The sequence below is a fragment of the Hyaena hyaena genome, unplaced genomic scaffold (genome assembly GCF_003009895.1).
Source record: "Hyaena hyaena isolate Hyena2069 unplaced genomic scaffold, ASM300989v1 scaffold_172, whole genome shotgun sequence".
Classification (NCBI taxonomy): Eukaryota; Metazoa; Chordata; class Mammalia; order Carnivora; family Hyaenidae; genus Hyaena; species Hyaena hyaena.
In genome coordinates, this window is record NW_024080804.1 from 2,420,573 (window position 1) to 2,446,978 (window position 26,406).

At 36.5% G+C, this 26,406-nt stretch overlaps 1 protein-coding gene across 5 annotated transcripts in view; it reads right to left on the reverse strand.

Moving 5' to 3' along the window:
* CNTN4 (contactin 4) overlaps positions 1-26,406 on the reverse strand; it is a 778,655-nt gene that overhangs the window by 290,835 nt on the left and 461,414 nt on the right. For all 5 annotated transcript variants that reach the window (XM_039240293.1, XM_039240289.1, XM_039240291.1 and 2 more), the window contains 2 exons: positions 15,094-15,220; positions 7,164-7,339 (listed from right to left, as the gene is read on the reverse strand). In XM_039240293.1, the coding sequence (XP_039096224.1) occupies positions 7,164-7,339; positions 15,094-15,220 (303 nt within the window). The remainder of the gene's footprint in view (positions 1-7,163; positions 7,340-15,093; positions 15,221-26,406) is intronic.

Here is a 26,406-nt window from a genome sequence, read left to right on the forward strand (position 1 = left end):
AAAGGAGGTATAGTTATGATCCTCATTTTATGGAGAAAGAAATGGATGCAGAGAAAAGTACCTTGTCAAATGTCACAGGAGCTGAATTTCAAACCAGGAAATTTAACTCTGGAGCTTGTGCTCTTATCCATTACATTTAAGCTCTTAAAAAATGTTAGTAATAAACTGATGCTTACCAGAGGGGAGGTAGGTGGGAATTGGGTAAAATAGAAATAAAAATTAAAAAAATATATATATATCTTTTCCATTATATGTTACTTTGGAAATATAAAAAAATACCCTGAAACTTTAAAATGTAAACTAAATGGCTAATTATATTCTCTAAAACTTGAAAAAAGAATGCAGAAAAATAAATAAATAAATGTTGGTTATTGTTCTTATTTTAAAGAGGTAGGAAAGAGAGAGAAAGAAGATAGAGAAGAGAAAAGAGAGAGAAGTAGAGAAGCAGTTATTACATAGTTTTCTCATGCTAGGACATATTCTGGGATTTTTCATATGCTGTATAATTTAACCTTCATAACAACCCTACAAGGTAATTATGGTTATCTCATAATGCTGATGAGAAGTCTGAGTTTTAGAAACCTTATGGGACAACTAAAGTGAAAGAGAACAATAAACAATGTTCTATACCATCTAAACTTAGGCAATATAGTATCTCAACTTCTTGTCCATATAGCCAAGTAAAAAAAGAAAAAAAAATTATTTGGAGGCACCTGGGTGGCTCAGTCGGTTAAGCATGTGACTTTTGATTTTGGCTCAGATCATGATCTCAGTGTTCCTGAGATAGAAACGGGATTGGGCTATGCACTGTCAGTGGGGAGCCTACATGGGTTTCTCTCTCTCCTCTCTCTCTGCCCCTCCCCCTGCTCACACTTTCTCTCTCTCTCTCAAAATAAATACATAAACAATAAAAAAATAAATAGGGGTGCCTGGGTGGCTCAGTCAGTTAAGCGTCTGACTTCAGCTCAGGTCATGATCTCACGGTTTGTGGGTTCGAGCCCTGTGTAGGCCTCTGTGCTGACAGTCAGAGCCTATAGCCCGGTTCAGATTCTGTGTCTCCCTCTCTGCCCCTCCCCTGCTTGCATTCTCTTTCTCTCTCAAAAATGAACACTAACATATATATATATATCAAAAATACTTATTTGACTATCTTCTAAGTGTATAAGTGTGTATTGCAATTTACTTTAAAAAATGTCTGTACATCTGAGAAAAATATTCTGCTGCTGAATAATCATGCACAATGATTTTTACACAAATTTAGACTGAGATATTTGGCTGGGGAAATGAGCACCTAGACTGATGCAGCTGTAGCACTTCAGTCCACATAGACAAAGCCTCTGGAAATATTTCTACCATTAAGCTGAGGAAATAATGAACCAAAATTCCCTCCACTACTGGCATTATCTTCTGATTCAGTTGCCTATGTGAGAATAAAAGTTATTCAACTTGCTTTTTCCCCTTGGGTGGAAGGGAAGTTAAAGCAAGGCTATTCCTGAAACATTTTATTGAGACCATACATAGTTTGAGGCCAAATTTTCAGGAGTTGAATGGCACATTTCATGCATTATACACATGAACATACTCTTTTTATTAAGCTAAGGCCTCCTTCCCCACATGTATCCTTATCTGGAATAAGAGTCTTCTACATAATCTCAAGGTGGATATGCTTGCACCCTCTTCCAAAGCACTCCCAAAAGGTCACCAAAAAGTCTTTGAACTCAGTGGTTCAACTCATGACCCAAATATGGCTTGATGATCTTAACATCCACCCTCATTATTTATTCACTTACTTATTATTGCAAGTTCACAAAGGGCCAGACACTGGGTAGACCCTGGTAAATTAATCAATAAAGTTTTGTAGCCCTAGGTATAACAGAAGGAGTAAACAGTAGAAAGGGTATTGGTAGTCTTATGACAGGAAGAGAAATGATTGCTAATGGCTGAATACTGCAGGGGGACTGAAAAACAGAACAAGCTCCAAATTGCATTACAATATGTATGCTCATGAAAATGTCCACATCTCATCAAGAGTGACTTATATTATTCTATGACTTTTTAATAAGGAAGGATTTTTATCCTGAAGGTATTGAATGGAAAAAAATGGTGTGGAGGGGTAAGTTCTCAGAGTCATTATCTCCATTAATGAGATTTTTTGCTTATGTGATTAACTTCATTTTAAAAAATGCTAACTACAAGAGATTACAAAATTCTGTCTACAAAGCAGCATTAAAATATTTAAAAATAATGTATATACAAGTCTACCTTGTAAGATTGTCCTATAAATAAATTCATATAAAGTATGAAAGTGAAATGAAGGAATGAATATTAGATAAAGATGAAGGGATGTTTTCTTATAAATCAAAGTGAATCTTTAAAAATTTTTTTTAATGTTTATTTATTTTTGAGAAACAGAGAGACAGAACACAAGTGGAGGAGAGGCAGAGAGAGAGGGGGACACAGAATCCAAAGCAGGTTCCAGGCTTTCGAACTCATGAACAGTATGATTATGACCTGAGCAGAAGTCAGGTCAATTGACTGAGCTACCCAGGCACTCCAATCAAAATGAGTCTTAAGGAGAGGTGAGCAAGGGTGCACTGAACTAGGAATGGAGTGAGGCTGGTTTTCCTTGGCAGCCACTTATTAACTGTGTAAATAACAATGAGTGATTAATTTATTCCAGTCTTAAATTTCATTTTTTAATGTTTATTGATTTATTTATTTAATGAGTATGCAAGACAGCACGAGTGGGGGAGGAGTAGAGAGAGAGAGAGGGAAAGAATTCCAAGAAGGCTTCATGGTGACAGCAAAGAACACAATGATGGGCTCAGTCTTATGAATCATGAGATCATGACTTGAGCCAAAATCAAAAGTTGGATACTTAACTGACTGAGCCACTAAGGCACCCCACCAATCTTCAATTTCATTTTTAAAATGATACAGGCCAAGAAACTTTAAAGGTCTGTTTCAGTCATAAAATTATAGGACTAAAAATGAAGAAATATTTTCACTTGCATACTATAGTACAGTAAGTATAATCAAAAAACATTTATTTCCCTCAATGATTCTGACAATTTTTGGGGTGAAAGCAATTACTCAGTAACACTCAGAAGATGTCATTGTCACGCTTCACCTTACATCACTGAAGAAAAGTATTTTATTCCAAACAATTAAAAAATGGTTTTTGAATGAAGCCAACATCTTTTATTTAAAAAAAAAAAAAAAAAAAGAGGAGGGGCGCCTGGGTGGCTCAATTGATTAAGCGTCAGACTTCAGCTCAGGTCATGATCTCATGGTTCCTGGGTTCGAGCCCCATTTCAGGCTCTGGCTGACAGCTAGCTCAGAGCCTAGAGCCTGTCTTCGGATTCTGTATCTCCTTCTCTCTGACCCTCTCCTGCTCACGCTGTCTCTCTCTCTCCCTCTCAAAAATAACTAAAACACTAAAATTTTTTTAAATAAATAAAATTAAATTAAGAAAAGAGGAAGAAAAGTCTAAAAACTGTGACAAGAGGCTGAATTCAAGAAAATGTTTAGAACATAAAGGGTTTCAGTTTATAAAAATGCATCATCCCCCAAATAATTTTATGCATATATTTTCTTTGTTGCATCACTAAAGAGGCAATTAACCAAAGAATTCCTTTATTCATACATATAAAGTGTCCTACACTTTGCAAATAGAAGGATGTACAAGATAGACTCAGTTCCCTTAGAATTTAGATTCTATTGTAGCAATTAAATTATGAGAAAAGAATAAATATACAAAATCATTCTAGGTTGTATTAAGTCCTAATGAATGAAATAGAGGCTGCTGTTATGTAGAAGTAGAGGGCTGGAAAAAGGTAAGCATCAGAGAAGAAGAGAAATGACAGGCACTACTTCTGAGATTAGACAAGATGATGTGAAAACTTTCTGTTAGGAGTTCATACCTAAATTGAGAATTAAGGACCATGAGAAGTGAGAATGTGAAGGATCATGAGAAAAGCGTATCAGACAGAGGGAATGAAAGTATCAAGGCTATGGGGTGCCTGGGTTGCTCAGTCTGGTAAGTGTTGGACTCTTGGTTTCCACTCAGGTCCTAACCCTTGGGTTGTGGAATTGAGCCCTATGCCCTTGTCTCCCTTTCTCCCCCTCTTTCTCTCTCAAATAAATAAAAAGTGGAAAAAAAAAAAAAAAAAGAAAGGCTCGGGTGCAAAAGATAGTTTCTCATTTTCAAGAAATTAAAATGAGACCATGGTAATGAATTTGAGATTTATTCTAAGTGCAGTAGAAGGCATAAAACAGCAAAGTGGAATGATCTCATTTGCATGTTTAAAAGATTACTTTGCCTGTTTTATGATAGACGGTTAAAGAAGATCTAGAGAACATGCACAGAGACCAGGTAGGAGGGGTGAGAAGAAATAATACATCTTGATTTTACCAAGGCATTTGGCAAAGATTCTCACTACTTTAAGAACACATAGGAGACACTGGGCTTCAATGATAGTATGTTTGGGAAATTTTGTAGCTAATTGAACAAGAGTAAGCAAAGAATATTGATTTAAAAGTTCAGTCTCATCTTAGTGGAAGTTCTGTATTGGCATGCTGCCCTGTCCTGGTCAACATGTTGTATAAATTATTTGAATGTACACATACTTATCAAAATTTCTGCTGACATTAAGGTAGGAGGACAATCAATACGTCAGATTAAAAAAAAGATTTAAAACAATTTCAACTGTGAGGGAACAAAGGGTCATCACTCAGAAGGTGAATTTAATAGGGGTAAATATAATATTCTGAGTTTAGGTTAATAAAATAACATGGTTGGGTAGCTGAGGATTAATAGACATTCATAAAAAAATCAATCCTCAGATTTTACATAACTATATGTTCAAAGTAAGGTTAAGATGTGAGACTGGGGCCTTAAAAAAAGATAAGTATCAATGTCAGCTGCATTCATTGAAAAAGAAGTTCACATTGTGGGATACTACTGCTCTCACTGTCCTCTGCAAAGGTCAAGGCACACGCATAGAATTGGATACATTTCTATATGCTCATAATGTAATATATAAATTAACAAAAATGGATGTGATATGAAGAAGATAGTTGTAGATTAAGTGCTTGGAGAAGACAGCAATTAGGAAAGAAGGGACATGGTCATATTTTCACATATGTGAAGCCTAACCAGGATCACACAGTAAGCACTGGGAGTGAGAGTGATGAAAATTTAGATATGTAGCCCATTTTTAAGAAAGAGATGTTGTTTTTGTTTTTGTACTTCTGAATAACTAGAGCAGTTCACCATGGGTCAGGATGCTTTGTGATGAATAGGTGAGTGCTCTGGTTTTAGAATTTTTAAGGCTCAGTCAGAGATTTTGATGGTAGCAGGATGCCGACATTATATATTAAGTGGGATAAGCAAGATGGACTCCAAACATGACTGATCCTCAGGCCAACTCAGCCACCCACAAAATGAGTGATAGAGCTTTCCCTTAGGCTAATTGGGTCTAATTAAATGGCCACCCTCAAATATGATAGTCTGTCTTTTGGATGATTCTGGTAATAGAAACGCCTGTACTTTTACAGAAAGATAGCTTAAGAGTTGGTGATTTGTTTTTTAAATGTCATAAATTAGAAAATCAAGTGTTGGCAATTCTACGTCAACCTCTATTGTTTGTTGTTACCGTTGCTATCTTAAAATTTTTCTTATACTACGGAATCCAAAAATTGAAGAAATACAAGTTTAATTGCTGACATCTCCCTAGTGTTAGAATTAATGAGTCTATGTTTATTTTTCCAAATAAATCCAACAGAATTCATTTGTCAATCCTAAAAAATAAGTATAGATTTGCAGTAGACCAGGAGAAATAAACACTTTGGTTCTGTAGCACTCAATCAGACATATAATCCTCCTGTAATTCTGTACAACTAAGGATATCTTTGGAAGATATCAGGAGATATTCACAAAAAAAATAATCTTGGAATCCTATATATACCTAACATTCAGAAAATTCATTTCTCAACTAGTAAAAATAACACGTGATAGCAATAATAGATTAAGCACTGGATATTAGATATATTTGATGCCGAGTTCCCAGGGATGATTTTGTTAATGAGAATATTCTACAGTGTTACTGCCAAGAGACTTTGTAATTATGAAACCTTTGACATTAATGCACTGCTGTAGGAGTTGGGATTTTATACAGGAAATATATAATCGTATGCAAATACATAAACCCTTAAAAATGTAACTGCACATCAATACTCAAAGGCATCTATTCTCAAATGTGTACTCACTGCTCTTCCCTGTGGATTTTATTTTCAACTTGCTATTTCTAAATTCCACTTTCTTTGATATGCTCATGAACTTTTATTAGATGATGGTCTTACAAGATGGCAATTTGTTTTTTAAATGTTCTAAGCTGGAAATATAAAAGGTATAGTATAAAAGTTAACACTCTGCCTCTACTTACTGTTGTTATTGTAGTTGTTTTAAAAATTTTCCTAATCTAGGGGTCCCTGAGTGGCTCAGTCGGTTAAGTGTCCAAATTTGGCTCAGGTCATGACCTCACGATTGGTAGGTTTGAGCCTCGTGTCGGGCTCTGTGCTAAATGCTTGCTCAGAGCCTGGAGCCTGCTTCAGATTCTGTGTCTCCTTCTCTCTCTGACCCTCCCTGCTCATGCTCTGTCTCATTCTATCTCTCAAAAAAAAATGTAAAAAAAAAAAAAAAGAGGATTTTTCCTAATCTATAAGAAAAAAATGGAGTTATAAGTTTAACAGACTACCAAGATTTTTTGCAGTTCTAAGCTTTATGGTTAAATACTCCTCAAAATGACTATTACTGGCAGTTCAACTACTTGCTTATACAGTCTGTAATGTGTATGTGTGTAATTTCTTGTGTATGTAAATTTATATGTGTATAAATTTGTGTGCATGTGAATGTATATATGTATAGAGAATCCTATAACATATAATCATATAATCAAAGTCTTAATCCTTATAAAAGCTGAATACATCTTTCCACTTAGATTTATAATTTATCCTATAAACAAGATATTTCCCAAATATGAAAAAATGTAAAGATCATATAACAATTTAAAATCCATTTAGTTTTTAAAAGTAACTGTTTTAAAGGCTTAATGGTATAAAAACTCAAAGTAACATTTGCACACGATGTAATTGCTACTTACAAGCAAACTGAAGCTTGGCTTCTCTGCTGACAATTGTTCCAAATGAGTTTGTTGCTATGCACTGGTAGGTTCCAGCATCTTGGGTTTTATTGGGGTCATTGATCAACAAGCTGCCTTCAACAACACTGTAGCGGAAATCCACACCAATGTCAACATCTGTTCCATTTAATTTCCACCTATAGCATAAAAATGCCAGTAGATAAAACCTTGTAATATTAATCAATATTTCTGAATCATCTAAAACATATAAAAACTATATAAATAGCATAAAATACCATCTGTGACTTTTTTAACTATGTTAAAAAAAACAGAAATGCTCTACCCAGCAATGGTGACAACTTAAGTGCTATGGAAAGAGCATGCCTTTTACAGTAAACAATGATATTAAAATTTTAACACTTGCTCTTGTGGCTAACTTGATAGTACACACACTTTATTTTAAAATCCCCATAGCATCTTGTACAACTTTCTTCAAATAGGGCTCCTCAGCAAAAGTCCTTTCTCTAGTTTGTAGTTATTCTTCCTCCACACTTCCCCCACCCACCCCACTGCCAGTTTGTAGTTATTCTTTAAAAGGGTCTATATAGATGATAGAATAAACCATTTTCAGGTAGATTGCTGAGGATTTGATGAAATTGCTGCAGAGCTGCTTTGATTTGGTCCTTACTATGACTGAAATGGCTGACTGTAAAGCAGAGGAACGCTATTGATCTAGATCTGTCTTAGGGACCAAACTCGTCTTAACCATGGATCACTCTGAAGATCGTTAGTCAATGGCACTCAAATATCCATCAACCATCCCAGCAAACTGGTAACAAGGGCACAGAGAGTTGCGTTGTTCTTCTGTTTATTTACTTCAATCATCCATTGTATCTGACTATATTATTTGGTCCTATAAATAAATTGTACTGGAACTCATACATTTAAGCGGCAAAGCTCTACTAACAAGATCAACTTCTTTTTCTTTTTCTTTTCCACAGCCAATAGCATTCCAAAAAGAGCTTATTTTAAGCAAATTGCCTTCCTTTGAATACTTTGGAACTTTTGAGCTAAACAATTCAATGACTCTCTATCTTATTTTTCTTCTCCTCCTCTCTCCCAAATTCTACAGAAATAGCAGGTAATGAGAATATGTCATGGTTGAAGCTTCTGAAATATCAACAGTCCTACAGAAGCATTCCCATTGGGACACCAAAAAATAAGGAAACACTGCAACACAAAGGAAATTGATAATAAACAATAACAGGAGTAAAGAATGAGAGACTTTGATTTTTATTTCCTTTAATCAGTAAACAAACAAACAAAACCCATTTAAAATGTGTATATGTACTTACATACTCATTGTGCATCCTCTCGTAATATTCTGGAGCACTATGGCTGGTGTGTACAATGAATGTAAAGGGATTTATATGAAGCAATACAATCCAGTTTGTTTCAAGATTTTGGATATTTGGTGTCAACAAATGCAGAAGTTTAAGGATGATTCTTTTCTCTGTATCAAGATCTCTCTCACAATTCAAGGTCAATTCTATTTTATTCTATTTTTAGTTTTTAAGTTTATTTTTTTTATTTTGAGAGACAGAGCGAGCCAGCAGGAGGGACAGAGAGAGAAGGAGAGAGAGAATCCTAAGCAGACTCCACACTGTCAGGAGAGAGCCCATGATATGGGGCCTGAATCAATGAACCCTGAGATTAAGACCTGAGCTGAAAGCAAGGGTAAGATGCTTAACCGACTGAGCCACTCAGATACCATAGGGTCAATTTTAAATCACACTTTTTCCATTGAAGTCTTTTTCATTATTCATAGTCAAAATTAATTAAAGTTTTCCACAATCTCCTATAGGATTCTCTCTGCTTCACTGGTTAGGAATTCTGCCTTCACCACAGATAATTTGCCTAGATCGCTTTTGTATTGTCCCTTAAGCAACCTAGGCCGTGACACTCTCCTCAATAAATGCCTGCGGAACTTGACTAAATATTATACTTCTTTTCTATATATTTTAGGTTTGAGCATATACAATTTATGAGTATTGCAGCCCATCACAGCATGGTGCTGTACGTTTGTTCATATCCATGTCTTTGAAATGTAAAAATTTAGAAACACGAGGGGCATGGAAGGCAGGTCAGAATCACAAAATTGGACATAGCTCTTTATGTGTTTGTTTATGAGAAGATGGGTATTAGAAAAAGACATTGTTTTTAAGCTTGACAGTAATTCTCTCTGTGTTCTGACACAGACATGAAAGTAATAAGCAATAAAAAGAGAACAGCTGGGCTATATTTTAGCAGGTCTATCTGCACATGAATCTCTAGAAATGACTGCCTGCCCTAGATATTTTTTTTTTGAGTCAGCTGATCACGTCTTGGCTATAACTCTCACTTCAAATGATAGTTGAGCAATTTAATATGACAAATCTAAGAACTCAAAGAGGAAATTGCAATATAATGTGAGCTGCAAGCAGAATGTGGAATTGAGTAAGGGACCCTGTGAGCCTTTTTAGAAAAGCAGTTGTGGGGATAATGAGAACACCTCTGTAAGGTTTGTCTACACTAGTCATCTCAACCTAAATGCTCTGCAGAAAGTCCTTTAATCTACTTTATTGCCTGCTTTTACATACAAATCGCAAAGGAAAAGGGATTATTTAGAAAATAAAGTGCTTGCTGGGAAATGCAGTTGAGACTAGATTACAAAGCCTTCTACCCCATTTTATTGCAACAGAGTCAATGTTCATTCCCACTGAATGTGGATTGCTTTGAATTCCTTATCCTATTTCATACTAGAACACTCTTGAAAAAGCACAGTTTGTTTTCAAGGTTTGAAGACTCTTTTAAGTACTGGTGATAGAGACAATGACCATCTGGAGCACAGGGAGATTTTACCTAGGGTCAGGATAAATCAGTGAGTTGCATAAGCTGATTTCTGACTCATTTGGGGAACCACAACTTAACTCTATCCAGAGAGTCTGGTTGTGCCCATTGACACCATGACATTCTGGAAGGTAGAATTTTCCAGAATTTGCTGGGAAGCTATCTATGGAATTTGTTGTAGTAAAACCCCCTTTCTTTGTTCATGGTTTCAACTTGGCATGGAAGAAGAGGCAAGACCTTTCTGACTTGGAATTTGCTGTCTACAAACTTAAGTCGAATAAAAACCTGACAGCAAAGGTACTCCAAACAACTACTTGAACGTCCCTTCTGTCTGGAAAGGGAAGCTGAGTGCAAGACGTAAGAGTGCAAGAAGCTGAGTCACAAGTCCTTAAGAAACTTTAATACAAGGAAAGTTGGCACAAGTCAAAACTTGTTAAATTTTTCTGGGTCTGGGTCAATCCTTTCAAAATCGAGGGGCAGGAAACAATGAAAAGAGAAGGCTCAGTTGAGGGAATAATACAATGAAGAGAGGTCAGTTGTGGTGTTTGAGGAAAAACCTAATGCTGAAGATCCCCATGGAGAATTCACCTTGAATTTCTCCTTCTTGTTCTTTCCCCTCAAAGTCAGCCTGAGCACTGAAAAAGTTTAGCCAGACTGATGTTTGAAAATACCTGATCTCTCCATTTTTTCTCTCGCTCTTTCCTTCAGCAAGAGGGAGTTTTTAGCTCCCAGGTAGCAACTGGCTATTATGTAATAGCGAAACTGCCAAAGGTATAAAGGAAAACCCAGTCCACTGCAACCAATCCCTGGTGCATTTGATTAAAAGTTTCCTTCTCAGCTTTTCCTGGCAATCTAAAAACATAATAGGTTTCTGTTCCACTGCTTGCTTTAAATAACAAAGCAAGCCCCTATATCTTGAAACACAATGTTACAAAAGCAATGTTAATTAAAGGTCACAGTCTGGAGGAAAAACAAAGCAGCAACTTGCCAAATTCTGCTGCAAAATTTGTTTTCATTTCTGGCTAACATCTGAACTTACACTTGGCTATGTACTGAAACATGGGTCCATTTAACTCATCATTTATGTATGTAGAAACCTTTCCTTCTTGGATTTATTGTTTACTGTATAACACATCTTAAAATATCCGATTAAACCTTGAATTCAACACCTTATAGGGAGATAAGTATGTATTCTGTTTGCCCAGAAGAGTGCTGGTTTTATACCTGCTGTCTTAGAATAATTATTAACAGTGGCTGTTCACTCAAAGTTATCCTGGTTTTGAATGATAAATTACATGTTCATTAGAGAGTTTTTTTTTTCTTTCAGTAATGCACTTTCTGTGGCAAAATATCTATACAGCAAAATATTATTTACCTTCTAGATTCAGTTAAATATCTCCTTTTCTGTGAAACTTTCACTAATACCTTCCCCTTTCCATCCTGAAGTAGACGTTCCTTCCTCCAAGATGCTCTAGTACTCGGACATTCTTTACAGCATGGACAGCACAGTATTTGCAGCATAGCAGTCATACTATGAGGCAGTCCTCCAAAAAGCATATTATTTGAACATGTAGTTTATTAATCTTTGACTACCTCAAACCTAAGGTGGCATTGCAGCAGCTTAATGGAGTGGTTTAAATACCTTTCTTGGACCACATATTTTTCAGACTCCTAGTCTATACCCTAGGCAGCTGCTAAGGTGGACTCATGGGTGAAAGCTCTGAAATTACTCACCCTGGGTAAGTGCTGAACCAGTACCATGTACCTAAAATTCATAATTTGAAAACCACTGAATGGTCTGATGAATGATGATATATTTGATGAATGAATGAATGGGCACATAAATTCTAAAATAATTTCCACTATGCTAATACTGCCATCCTTTAACCCTCTGCCACTTTACTAACTAGGTATCTCAGTTGAAATACCATTTCTGTGGATCCTTAAGGACTCTAATCTCTCCTAACTGTGACATATGTTATATATTATTTTGGTTTTTATACACTATTATATTTTGGTTATTAACTTAAAGTTTTTATCATTAAACGTGAATAGAAGCAAAATCCTGTTTATAAGATATATGGAGTCACTGTTTCTTTATGGCCCAGCAAACACTTATTCACCCAACATTTATTTATTTATTTTTTAACCTTTCTGTGTATTTCATTCTTTCTCGTTGAAGTTCCAGATTCCTACCCACTTCTCCTTAGTTCAAAATGACATATATGTCACGTTTTACCTGTCTGGAATTTCCTATGTGTGTGGATTCCTCACACATATGCGATTAAATTTGATTATCTTATGTTAATCTGCCTTGTGTAAATTTAAGTCTTAGTCCAGCTAGAAGAACCTTGGACGGAAGAAAATTTCATCTGCCCCAGTTATAAAGCATCACGAGGCAATAAATATCTGTTTCAAAGAAAAGTAATATTATTACTTTTGAAGTCTTCCTATTTCCATTTAGATTCTAATCACTTCCCCTCAATGGTTAATTATAACCTCTAATTTTGGCTTTCTCATTCCCTTGATTTTCTTTATGATTTTATCAAGTATGTTGGTATCTTTAAACAAGTGCTTCAGCTGACCTGCTTTTGAACTTTATGAATATGGAATTATACTCTATTCTTCTGTGACTTGCTTTGTTTGCTCAAAATTAGGTTCCTGTGATCCACCACACTGCAGCTATAATTCAATATTTTCACTACTACTTGGGGTTAGCTTGTATGAACAAACTAGGTTTTATTTATCTGTGCTATGCTGAATTTAATCTTCTAAATTTCTGTGAATCAGGTAGGCTTAGAAGAATGTTTTACTTTAGTTTTAATTTGTATATCTGTGCTCACTAATATCATTGATAATCTTTCTACATATTTAATGGATATCTGATATTCTTTTCTTAGAAGTAGCTAATCAAGTCTTTTGGTAATGTTTCTGCTAGGCTACTTTTTTTTTTTTTTAACTTTTTGAGTTGTGGGAATTAAAAAATATTTTTGGGTATTATTTCTCTGCCAATGACATGTATTAAAAATATCTTCTCCCAGTTGGAAGCTTGAAATTTTACTCATCTCAGTATTCCTGTTGAACAGAAGTTCTTAATGTTAATGAAGTTAAATATTTTCTTGTAAGATTTGTGCTTTTTCTGTCGTAGTTGGGAAATACTTTCTTCCCTCCAAAGTCATAGATACGTATGCCTCTCTCCTTTTCAAAATGTACATGTCCCATGTAGGTCTTCCATTCACCTGAAATTGCTCTTTGTGTATGCAGTTAGTTCAGGGTCAAATTTTATTTCATTTTTTATCCATGTGGATAAATCCATTGTGCACTTTATCTTTTTAAAATTTATTTCTATTATTGTTATGGCTTTTAATTTTTCTTTTTTATCTACATAAGACAGTGCTTTTAAAAACAATCCTTTATTGTTTAGTATAATTGCAGTAGATTTTAAAGTAGAAAGACCAATCTTCACCACTTGTTTTATCTATCTTTAGTGCTTGTATCTCTGATATTCTACCTGGTATCGTTTTCATTTTGCTTTAATAATATCTTTTAGAATTTTCTTTAGTGAGTATGTCTACTGGAGTCAACCTTTAGTTTCTAAATGCCTGAAAACATATTTACTCTTCTCTTTTTTAAAAAACACATTTCTGCTATATAGAAATTTGACAGTTAATTTCTCTCAGCATATTGAAGATTCTGTCCTCCATCTTGGTTTTTTTTTGTTGCTATTAAGAAGTCTGGCCTGCCATCTATTTATCTATATTACAAATTTGACTATTTTTATGATAATTTTTGACTTGGATGTTTTGTTGTTTCACTATAAAAATTCTAGATGCGGCTTTATTTTCTTGTACTCCTTGAAGTTCATTTGGCTTTCTAAATCTATAGCTTGGGATTTTTTTTTTAAACGATTTCATTTTTAAGTAATCTCTACACCCAACATGGGGCTAAAACTCATAACCCTGACATCAATAGTCACATGCTCCACTGACTGAGCCAGCCAGGCTCATTCCAATCCCTGATAGCTTGAAATTTTTTTTTTTAATTTTTATTTTTTTATTTATTTCTAGGAGAGAGAGAGAGAGACAGCGTGAGCAGGGGAGGGTCAGAGAGAGAGGGAGTCACAGACTGAAGCAGGCTCCAGGCTCTGAGATGGCAGTCAGCACAGAGCCCGACGCGGGGCACGAACCCACGAACCGCGAGATCATGACCTAAGCGAAAGTCGGACGCTTAACCGACTAAGCCACCCAGGCGCCCCTTAGCTTGAAATTTTTAATTAATGTTGGAAAATTCTTAACCTTCTTTTAAAATACTGCCTCTGCCTCATTCTTCCTTGCTTTTCTTCTTGGAACTGTGATTAAACATATGTAAACATTTCCTATTAAACTCTTTTTCACTTACACTTTTTCTCCCCCAACTCTCTCTCTCCTCTCTCTCTCCCTTTGCTTCTTTTTACCCCTTTCTTCTGCTTTGGATGATTTCTTCAAATAGATCATGAAATTTACTAATTCTCGTTCTATCTGTGTCTCATCTTCTATTAAAATCACTTGCAGCAGGGGCGCCTGAATGGCTTAGTTGGTTGAGAGGCCAACTCTTGATTTCAGCCCAGATCATGATCTCATGTTTTATGGGTTTGAGCCCTGTGTGGAGCTGCCTGCTTGGGATTCTCTCTGTCTCCCCCTCTCTCTATCCCTTTCCTGCTCTCCCATTTGTTCTCTCTCTCCTTCTTAAATAAATAAAAACGTTAAAGACCACTTAGCACCAAAATGTGATATAGGCAGTTATTTTGCTTTGGAGTTCTTTGGGGAAGCAAGCTCATTTCTTGTTAGGATCACTCTAAGTGTGCAGTGTTTAGGTTCTAGGCCTATTCTGGGAGGTTTCCCCATGTTAGACTCTCCTCTCAGTCTACTCTAGGCTTTGTCTTGTGATCCCTTGTGAAGATGCAAAATCCAAAGCTCCAGTTCACATAATTCATCAAGGTGAAAACTGCTCTTGGGGGTCAATACTTGTCAATTTTAATAATAGAAATTGCATGCCTGGAAATATATGATTTAAATCATCAAACCTGATATGTGGTTTTGGATTCCCTTTAACTTCACAACTGAGCTTCACCTTTTTCTCCTCAGAATTCAAAGGGAACATTACATGACTTGGTTCTTGAATAAAAACAGGGCCATGCAGTTTGTAGTCATCTGAAACGAGAGGAGAAAATATCCAAAAATGAAGAGAACATCTACATCTTCCAAATAGAAACAATAATAGGAACCAACTACAAAATGAGAATGAGAGAGATAAAATAACAAAAAAATAGTAATACACAACAGATTTAGTTTCAGCCTTTACATGAAGTTTTCCACGGAAGGATTCAAAGATTAATCCTTCATGGATTATCATGAAGTGGAGACACAGACTCTTTTTCATACTGATAACTTATTTTTATTAACAACTTTGGGAAAACTGCTTGGCATTCCCTTTCTTTTCCTCTTAGTTATTGTTTCATCTGTCTTTTGCTCATCCTTTTACTTTGTTTGCATTTTGTTCCTTCTACATCTCTTTTGTGTCTCTGTCATCTGGTCTAATGTCACAAAGTTAAAATTTTTCTGCTCTGTAATGGGATAATAGAATTGGAAGTAAGTAATTATGATTTCTAAATACCTTAATAATGAGAAACAGCTCTGTACTGCTAACATATGTATAAAAGTTTCTTAAATTGTCTATGCAGGTAAACAACAATGTAAAGTCATGACTCTTGAATTATTTGTGGTAAATGACCAGACTTTTTTTTTCCCCCAACCTACCATGGACCCATATATGGGGATATTTGTATAAGTATCATACATCTAGAACCATATGTGACTCAGCACACAAATTCAGTAACATCCAAATTAGCCTACAGCTAGTTCAGTGATACACAGTGATGTAGGAATTTTTCTAAATGCTTTCTCTCATAACAGTAATTACATGTATGAAACTTACTGTATCACAAAACAGTAGTAAAGTTCAGACTGGTAATGCATAAACCATACTTTAAGTAGCAGTATATAGATTACATATGTTTCTAGAACACACATATAATAAATATTAGTCAAAATGCATTTCACCACCTACACACATGGAAGTGATTTTCATTCTTCAAAATCTAGTTGAGGTTTGTTTGTTTGCTTTTTTTTTTTTTTTTTTTTTTAACCTACAAAGCTTTTCTAGACCCTTACCTTCTTCCTTTAACCACATGATTCTTCAGTTATATTTCCCTGTGGACACTTATGTTTTTCTATCAAGTATATTTGCAGCTTTCTTTTTCCTGTTTTTGACTGTAAGCTCCTTGAGAACCGTGACCATATCTTACACATTTTTGTATGCTCTGATGTACCAGGTATAGCAATTTGCACATAGATCATCAATAAGGACTTGTCTATTTGAGTGTAATTTCTTTTCACTTTTTAATCTATTCAATCAGCTCACTTAGGCACTGCCTGATGAGTTTGCAGATAGAAGGGCCAGTGGCTCTGATGTAAAGTAGTACTGAATATCACCCTGTAGCTGAGAATCCACTCCCCACTAAGGTGTGATTATTTTGAAGAGTGCGAATTGCAACTGCTATCCTAAAAAAACTTTATAACCGGCCTTTGTTGATAGGTGATAGGATGAGACTAAATTCATGTACGTGAATCAGGACTGAGGAAAAAGAATAAAGCTGATTTGGGAATCTTGGTGAAGGACAAGAAGTAGGGTAATCTTTTGTATGGCTTATAATCTAAGCTTAAAAGAATCCAAATGTTGAGGTTGGAATAGAAGAAAATTTAAGGAGACAAGATGACAAAACAGAATTCTATTTTATTATAGAGGAGTGGGGACAGCCAAAGACCTTGTGGTGAAAACAAGCAGGATGTGAATTCAGAAAAATGATGAACTAAGATTCAATGCCTTGGGTCAACTACTAAATCCATGACTTATCTTTCCATCACCTAGTCTCTCTAGCCTTCAATTTTCTCATCTTTAAAATAATAGGACTGGACTAGGTCAGTGTTTCTACACATAACAATGGGAAAGAAGCCCTGAATATTGTCCCATAAACTTACATTGTACATACATGTAAAGTGTGCATTCAAAGATGACCTGAATTATATTACCTCCATCATCCTCTCTCCTTACTCCATGTATAAAATCTCATATTAGTGAGACTTAAACAAAGAAAACAGGATCTGCCAAAGAACTCAAAAGCATAGAATTAAAGTATAAATATAGACTTTTTTTTTTAACATTCGTGGTTTGAAGCCAGAAACTTTAAAATCCAGATATTTACATTTCAGATTTTCAACAATTACATAGAGAGTTTCAAAACAAATTTAAACACTGGTCAAGGATTAGCTCAATTCAGATATGAAATGTTATGTGAATTTTTGGCATGTCTATTTGAGTAAGAAATGTTACTCATCAAGATCACTAAATAGCAGCATGCTTGGTAGATTTTTCTCTAAGAGAGAAATATTTCTATTGTTGTTCCAATTCCAAAATTATGTGTGTGTGTATATATATATATAAAATCAATCATCTCAATTCATTGGTGTTCCCTGATTTGAATTTCATACAGAAATACACAGTCTATTACTAGTAATTCTAAGTAAGAATAAAACATAATAATGATTATCCAGGATGCAGCTGAGAGGCTGTGGATTAACATCTGTACTATTTCTCAATGTACCCATGCCATATTTAAATAACAAAAATGATATTTTTTCTATGTATTTTGTAACAAGAATTGATAATAATGATGCTTTTGCATTCGCTATAAATAACACACTTCATTCAAAGTTTTTATTTTCTCTTGGTTAACCAAGCTTGCTGCCTGTAAATTAACATTAGCATAAAGGGAATGGTATTTCATTTCTCATCTAAGGAAATCCATAACTTTTCAAGCATGAGCTATTTGTTTTCAAAAAGATGGAGGGAGAGATTTTAGAAAGTTAAGCAATGCAGATGTGGAAGACAGATATCCTGACTTTACAACCTTTAGCCTAGAGTTACCAACATTTTTGACAAAAAAAGAGTTAAAGGGTTGTTTTATTTCTCTCAAACCTTGAGGTACCAGGGTGAAATAGAGTCCTCAGAATGACATTCTTAGATGAAACATAGACAGAGACATCAGTGAGTGTGTTCTTTGTGTAGCGGCAACAAAGTGACTTTCTAAAGGTTTGAAGATACATACTCAACACTTTGCATTAGCCATTTCTAAAGCCTATAAAGTTTCCCTTTTCTTTCTCATATTAAGTTTTTCTATGTAATCAGAGGGGTAGCCATGATTTTCAGCATAAAGGAGCATCTCAGAAAATGACAGAGGACAAGGTTTTAATAAGCCAAGATGTCTCCCAAGTTAGACTGTGGACCATCTGCATTGTAACTGTGTATGAGCAAGTAGAGAGCAAGTGCACAGCTTGTTTTTTTTAGACCCCAGTCCAAACTGACTTCATCAGAAAAATCCAGGGTCCGTGAATTGGACTTTAACCTAGTTCAATCTGGGTGATTCTTTTGCACACTAAAAATTTAAAACTACCAACACAGATCCTTTTGTACCTAGCTCTCCATTTCCTAAGAGCAGAAATCAGTCAACACTGGCTTTAGACACGCTCCTAAACTTTCTCAGTGAGGTAAAGTCAAACCAACAAATCTGTGCGTGTAGCATATAGAGAAGGACTTTTAGTACATGTTTGGACTAGCAGCTGAGAGGCAAGCAGACAGCAACAGAAAACGACAAAACTGACCCACTCAAGGAAATGGATAGATTTGTCAAGGTACGGGACTCAAGTTGAAACTAAACCAACACTAACTTGAACACTCATATAGTTGAATGCCAACAGCTAATTGTGAGAATCCTTCCAAAGGTTATATGTGACAAAGAAGAGGCACTGATGTGACAAAGAAAAGGCATGCTCAGGGTGATGCAATAATCCATTGACCTATAGTGATAACTTACCTTACTTGATACACATTATATTCCTGCCATAGCTGCTACCCTTTGTTTAGAAGAAATGAATCCCATCTTACTTACATGACAGGATTCAGATTGATGTTTTCACTTGTGGGTAACCCAAAAGGTGAAAAATCACCCAAGTGACTCACCCAGCTTGAAGAAGTTGGGGGAATGGACTCACATTATTATCAGGGATCTCTTAGAGAGGAGGCAGGCAATTATTTTTCATTCTTTTGGAAATTTTTGAAAATCATTGTGAAGAGAAAGAGAGGGCAGCCAGAGTGCCAACAGGTCAGATACAAACTTTCAGATTCCAGATCACTGATCTCAGCCCCAGCCTGGGAGATTTGGTACAGATGCTAATACTGGTACATCATGATTTCCTGGGTTCTTCCCTCTTTGGAGACTAACTGCCAATTGGTCAATTGGATGCTTCCACAACACCACTTGCATTCCCTAAAGTTTAACACAGAAATTCTCATGCATCAGTTTCTGAGTAAACCGTATATTTGTAAAGAGAACCAAGAAGACCTAAGCTAAGGAAAGCCCCTTTTCATGTTTCAGCAAAGAGTGGGAAACCTTTGGGTTTTCAGAAAATAGTAGAAATTTCAGGACCAGAAATTTATTTAAGGTAAAGGTCAGACTACCCTTAGCCCTTCTCTCCCTTTGTTCATCAAATACTGAAAGTTATTGGAAAATACTGTTCTCAACTAGTAAGTCTCAAACTCCTTTCCTCATTTGATTTTCATTTTAAAATCTATTGTTTGGGGGAGACAGAATCAATGTTTGTCAGCCAATTTCTTCTTGCTTTCTCCTGTAACTGTTACAGAAACAAACTGTAGTGTCAAGGTTATTCTTAAAATGTTTGGAATACTGAAAGAGATGCAGAGAATCACAGAACTTTAGATTTAAAGAGATTATTTAATCCTGAAAGTAATTTCCCAGGTCACAGACTAAAAAGCTACTATATCTATAATGGAAACAAAAATGATTTTTACCTAAAAATAAAATAATCCTCTAAGAAATACAGTAATAAAACACATTTCCACAGATAGGTACCACCCATTTTATCTGCAGCATTGAAATATCAGTGATCTTACTCTTTTGTTTTTTAATTAATTTGGTCTATTTTGACATGTCCCCAAACTTCTCTCCCAGGCAAGCAAGCAGAATGCTTCTCAGATAGGCTACCATAAGCCAGACTGGGAAAAGAAACTGGAACAGATGGAGGTGTCCTAGGTTTCCTGAGACTGAGAAGAAAAAAATAGGACTGAATCTTAGGTCATGGTATACTTCAGGAAGCAAAGCAGAGGCCCATGGTTCAAGTACAGCAGAGCAAGTGTAGAGCAAAATCTCCATTCGAAGTGAAAGGTCAGCAAAAGATACCATGCATAAAGAAGCAAGTTAGTGGGTAGGAATGGACTGGAAAAATCCACTAATGTTAAATGTAGATCTTTTCAAAATAGGACATCTGTAAACAATCCTAAAAGGTAGCCAATGTAGGTAGGAAAGGCATTAAGGGGCTCAGCCATATCAGACAGCAGGTGTGATCTTCAGATAAATAGTTCACAGAAGGCAAGTTAGAAAAAAAAATCAAACTATGCGTAAATTTATTCCTCAAAGTCTAGTCTAGAAACCTCCTGCATCAATATCACCTTACCTGGTGGTGTTGATGAAAGGCAGAATTTTGAGCCCCTGCCAGACTTCCTGGATGTTTATTATCAGAGCCCAGTACCGCTGTTCATTATTGTGCATTCTATAGCTTGAGAACTAGTACCATACATTATGAATTGAGCACAGATGACTTTCAGCCCTAAACCAATTAAGGATCCCAATGAAGAAAAACAACCCTGCAGAGTTTTGTTCTATGTGCTAGATCACTCTGTAGCTACCATGTGGGATGGGATAAAAGGCCACATGTCTCCAACAAAGCCCTTAGGTCAATGCACTTCTCTTCTGCTGGAAATATTTTTCATCTCTTGCAAACTCTGACTCAACTCTGCTGGGAAAGGACAAAACTGCAATACTACGATTTCATCCTAGAAAACTAAAAATACCAGATTCAATTCTATGTGCAATTGCCATGGGGCTCCCAGGTGCTGCAGCTGAGGGTTTTCTGGGCCCTTCATCCTAATGGTAAGTATGAAGAATCTAGGACTGTGACATAGAGTCCATCTTCCTACGACATCAAAAGAGGCTTCTGATTAAACACCTGGTCTTGGGCAGAAACACTTAAATGGCAATAATCTCAATTCTGGAAATAAACTCGAGGACACATAGTAGGGAACATAAGGGTTTGAGTATAAGCTCAGAACGTGAGCCTGTGGGCTTAGATGGGAGTTATACCTGGGTCACATCTGGAGGATAGATAGTTTATTACATTAAACATGCACAGAAGCATCCTGATGCAAACCAAAGTGGCTTTGCTATGTTGTACTTTTTACTCTGCATCCTGTAGAGCTCTTGACCAATCAAGAGCATAAGTGCTCTCCGTGTGTGTAGTCAGTGGGAAAATGTTGCCTTACTGGATTGCTGACCAAAGCTACCTCACCAGGGATAAGGAAGAGGTAGTTTTTCTGTTAAGCTTGTTTGTTGTGTATGCTCCCAGAGTCATGCTCGTATTTCACTCTCTCCCTCTGACCACTTGCATGAATGCAGATAAACATTACTCACTCTGCCACTAGAACAGTCCAGGAAGAGCACACACAGGGTCCACTGTATCTTGCTCTCTAGCAGCCTTCTCCTCTAACCTTTCTAACGATTGTGGAAATTCATTTTGGCCAACAAACTATAAGGTCAGCAGCATCTCTGTGGATCAAAATTACTCACAAAAAATGTATGGGCAATAACGTAAGGAAAATCAGAAACAAATGAAATACTTTAACTGATTTTCTTTAATGTGAGAATTCCTTTAAAATTGAATTACTGATTGTAGAAATGATGACCGGACAGTTGTCAAATTATCATTACAAATACAATTTAGTGTTGTTAGTCTTTACAACATAAATAGCAAGGGATGTTCAAAGACCCCACACAAGTGCCTATGTGTGAAACTAGCCAATACACAGTATTTTTTTTTTTAAAGTAATTTTTTTAATGTTTTATTTCTAGGAGAGAGAGAGAGAGAGAGAGACAGCGTGAGCAGGGGAGGGTCAGAGAGAGAGGGAGTCACAGACTGAAACAGGCTCCAGGCTCTGAGCTGGCAGTCAGCACAGAGCCCGACGCGGGGCTCGAACCCACGAACCGTGAGATCATGACCTAAGCGAAAGTCAGACGCTTAACCGACTAAGCCACCCAGGCGCCCCAATACACAGTATTTTTTATAGAATAAATACTCTACTTGGTTCCATTTGCTTGTACAGTTGACTAGAGCAGAGGCAAAACAAATACAAGAGAAGACAGCCATACCCGCTTAAAGGGTAAAAATTTTCTTTCATCTGTCCTTGTTTCCACCTTTCTTCTTTTAACCCCCTCACACAAGCATTTTAAACGGGAAGGAACAGAGAAGATTGCCGACAGCTGGTACATGTTTGAAGGCAGAAAGTAAAAGAAAGTCCAAATGAAAAGTGAACTCTTCTCCTATTCTTTCTTTGTTTTCTGCTTAACAGAATAGTGTTGCTGCCATTATACATTGTGTCACACATAACGAGGACCTAATTGTATGTAATGCCAAATCTCAGAAATGGTGGTGAGCTGGGGAAGTGTTAGGAGATAAAAATGGTCTCTTTTGGGAGAAAAATTCTGCATTGCTGAAGGAAGCATCAGTAGGAGTGGCAAAGATCAACAAGGGGAAATGGGTCAGCACAACCGGCTCCAACCTACTCCTAACCTTGACCCCAAACCCTGATGTATTTCAGAAACAATGGATTCATTATTCCTTTAAATATAAGTAAATGGGTGATTCTGACACCAAGTTCCAGTTAAGAAAATGAAGATAAATTTTCAACAAATGCAAATATTCTGTAACTCACAGAATCACAGGAATCCACTCCAGAAGCCAAGAGCACTCTATATACAATCACTGTATGTTGGTTAAGTTGAAAGCAAATACATAAAAAAAAATAATAATAAAATAAAAATCAAGAAACTGCCAACCACTCTCAGAACACAAACAGCAGGAAACATCCCTGGGGAGCATGCATGCACCCTTCCCTATAACTACTGCCCTCAAGTAACCTATAGCTTCATTATAATACATTTACATTGCAGTTTTGATACCCTCCCTGACCCCCACCATGGGGGAAAGGCTGCCATGACAGTTCCAACAAAATGTAAAAGGCCAAAAACTCCCCCTCCGGACCAGAAGGAGGAATTTCTTAGGTGATCTGAGGGAGCTTCAGTCAGACCACCCTAGCTATGACCCCTAAAACATGCAATCATAAAAAGAAAAGACACCCCTAACCCCGGGGCAATCGCCACCTGCTCCCTCTCCCATCTTGAGAGTGTACTTTCTCTTTAAGTGCTATTAAATTCTTTCTTAGTTCAGAGTTGGCTCTGAATTCTTTCTTTGCTGAACTCAAGACCTGAGACTGGCACGGAGGCAAGGAAGGGACCTGCTTTTGACAACAATTTCTCTTATTGTTAACATCTTGCATTAGTGAGGTTCATCTATTATCAGTGATGAGCCAACTCTAAAGTCCATAGTTTACATTAGGGCCCAGTGTGTTGTGTAATTCTATGTGTCTTGGAAAATGCTTTACACTATGTATTCACTATTACAATATCACAGAAAATAGTTTACTGTGCTCCATTACACCTAACTCTTTAATTTATAGTCAATATATTATTATTTACTCATGACAGCAAATAAGAATATAGAAAAACATGTATGTAACAGATTGGTTTTGGCTAAAGAAGTTGTAGTAAGATATCTGGAACACTAATTTGTTGAATGTTATTTCCCTCTTGACATAAGTATACAGTAGATTTCTATGGTTTTTGCTTACTCAGAATTCATCACTCCTCTTCAAGGTAAGAGCATTCCACTTTTTCTTTGGTGAGCCAAGTAACCTAGTTTCTTAGCCTAAGTAATTTGGGTAGATTAAAATCTTCTATCCAAGTCAGGAGCAGCAGGTAACACAAGCCTGGCCAATTAATATTCCATTTTCTTAGAAAACGGATTCTATTCCAAGTTTTTTCATAGAACTACTAGAGGGGGAAAAAGCCTTTTGTAGTCTGGGATTGCTTGAATGAAGAAAGCGTAGAGTTTCCAAAGGCCTCCACATAGAGAATTAAAAGAGAGAGACACAGAGAGAGAGAGAGAGAGAGAGAGAGAGAGAATGAACTAACACACAAGAAGGAAGCTAATAGGAAACCAAAGAATGGAGACTGAATTTTGATGATATCATTTAAGCTGTGGAACTAGTTCTGTTCCAAGCAAGCTTTATCCCTAAGATTCTCAGATATGTGAGCTAGTGATTGCTTTTATTTACGTAAATTTGAGTTGACTTTTTATCAGCTATAGCTAAGTGACTCTTAATTGAAACTATTCATAGAAAGAATACACATCATTTAATCCATGGGTTAGTTCATTTGGTCTTCCTTCCCTTCTTTCAATTTCCTTTTAACAACTCTCCACATGTATGTGTGTAAATGCACACAAATGGGCCCTCAGCAATATGGCAGGCAAAGATCTTCCCTTTGGAGCTACTGTTCATTTTCATGTTTCTACCTTGGCTTGGTTACTTCTATGATCAAATGCTCCCTAAAAGTCTGCTCCTTTGACCTGTGCCACTTTGTCTGATTTCTGGGTACTTATGAGAAGCCTATAAAACATGTCTTCTTCAGGCCCTTCCCCATCACAGGACACTATAACCTGTTGGTGGGAAATATATACATATATGACAATCTATTCCCCATATGTGTAGCTTCTACCTGAAATTCATATACTTTAATGGTGACCTTTTGAAGAGATAATTAACCTAAAACAGTGATAATGTTTATAATGTGCTTTTAGGTGTTATTTGTGTGCAAAAAGACTCTCATGGGGAGCCAGTTAAAATGAATGCAGAGCTTACACGTCCCTCCCCCACCAAAATTCTGATTAGACAGACTTGGAGGTAGGGCAGAGACATTTGAATTATGCATCCCAGCTTATTTAGATGCAGGTAATCCACAATCACAAGCCACCATTTAAGAAAGAAAAACTGAAAGAATGGCAGCAGCCACAGTAGGATGTTTCAAACACCCGGTGGCTCCTAGAACTTTTAACCAAGAAAACAGTGGTTTGTTTGGCTCTTAACTCAAATGCTGGAAATGCCTCTTTTATAGCTTGGGTGAGCCGAGTGTTTACCATCATGCCTGTCCATGGGGATAAATTCTTTGTAATAGGAGATGTAAATTATTTTAACAAACCTGCTCTGGCTGCTGACGTTTTGCTTATTATGTATTAAGGAAATCCAGATTTGTCCAAGCTTCTCTGTGACTGGGAGAAACAATTAACTCTTTCTCTGGCTATGTCACTAAGCCTCCCAGGACCCAAGTATCTTCATTTTCAACTCAACAAAAGTACGACCAAAGTTGCCTTTTCTGCACTCAGTCATAATTTTGCACTTTCCTGGAGACCATCTGTTTTAAGACCTTCTGGGGTGATGTGCTGGTTTTATTATCTCTGCAATGACACCCTATGTTCCCCACTGCTTTCCCTGATATGGAGTTGCCTGAACACAGAACAGTGGCAGGTGGTACTTTCATGTTACATGCACTGTGGCTCCTCAAGTAATATTCATAATTCTTTGCACCTGTCTCTTTAGCAGCTGAAATACCCCATGTCTCTCTTTCCTAAAATGTTTCAGGTTTTCAATTTGGCACATAGTGAATGCCTCAATATATATACACTAAGAAGCGTGAAAGGGAGTAATCTGGGAGCTGTTCAAGCAAAACTCTGAAAACACATTTGTAACAGGAAAGATCCACTAAAATTTGAATTTAGTATGCTTCTCTTTCTGATGTGTAAGTACTTTTGTTATTTTGCATATTGTTGCTTAGGATACAAGGTTGTCACGATGTCCCTGAGGAAGCTGGGAGGAGACAAAATTGAGCTGCGGTTCCTGGCAGGCACTGGGCTCGAGGATATGAGTATCTTTGGTGGGGGACTGTCCTGTTACTTGAAATGAAAACCCAAACCAGACTATGTCCTACATCATTCTCTGACTAAATCCAGAAGTCCTGCTAGAGATGAAAAAACAACCACAATCACTCAACTTAGGCAGAGATGTTCTCAGCTTTGGAAAAAAAGATGCTTAGGAGACTACAAATTAACTTCTACTTTCTCTTTTTCTAAAGATACCTCCTTCCCTTCCCACCCTGTGTCTACTATACAGAGACATGTAGAATAATGGGAATAATAACTACCTATTATTGAGCATAAAAAGGCCAGGCTGCATGTAAAATAAAAACATTTGTCAGGCT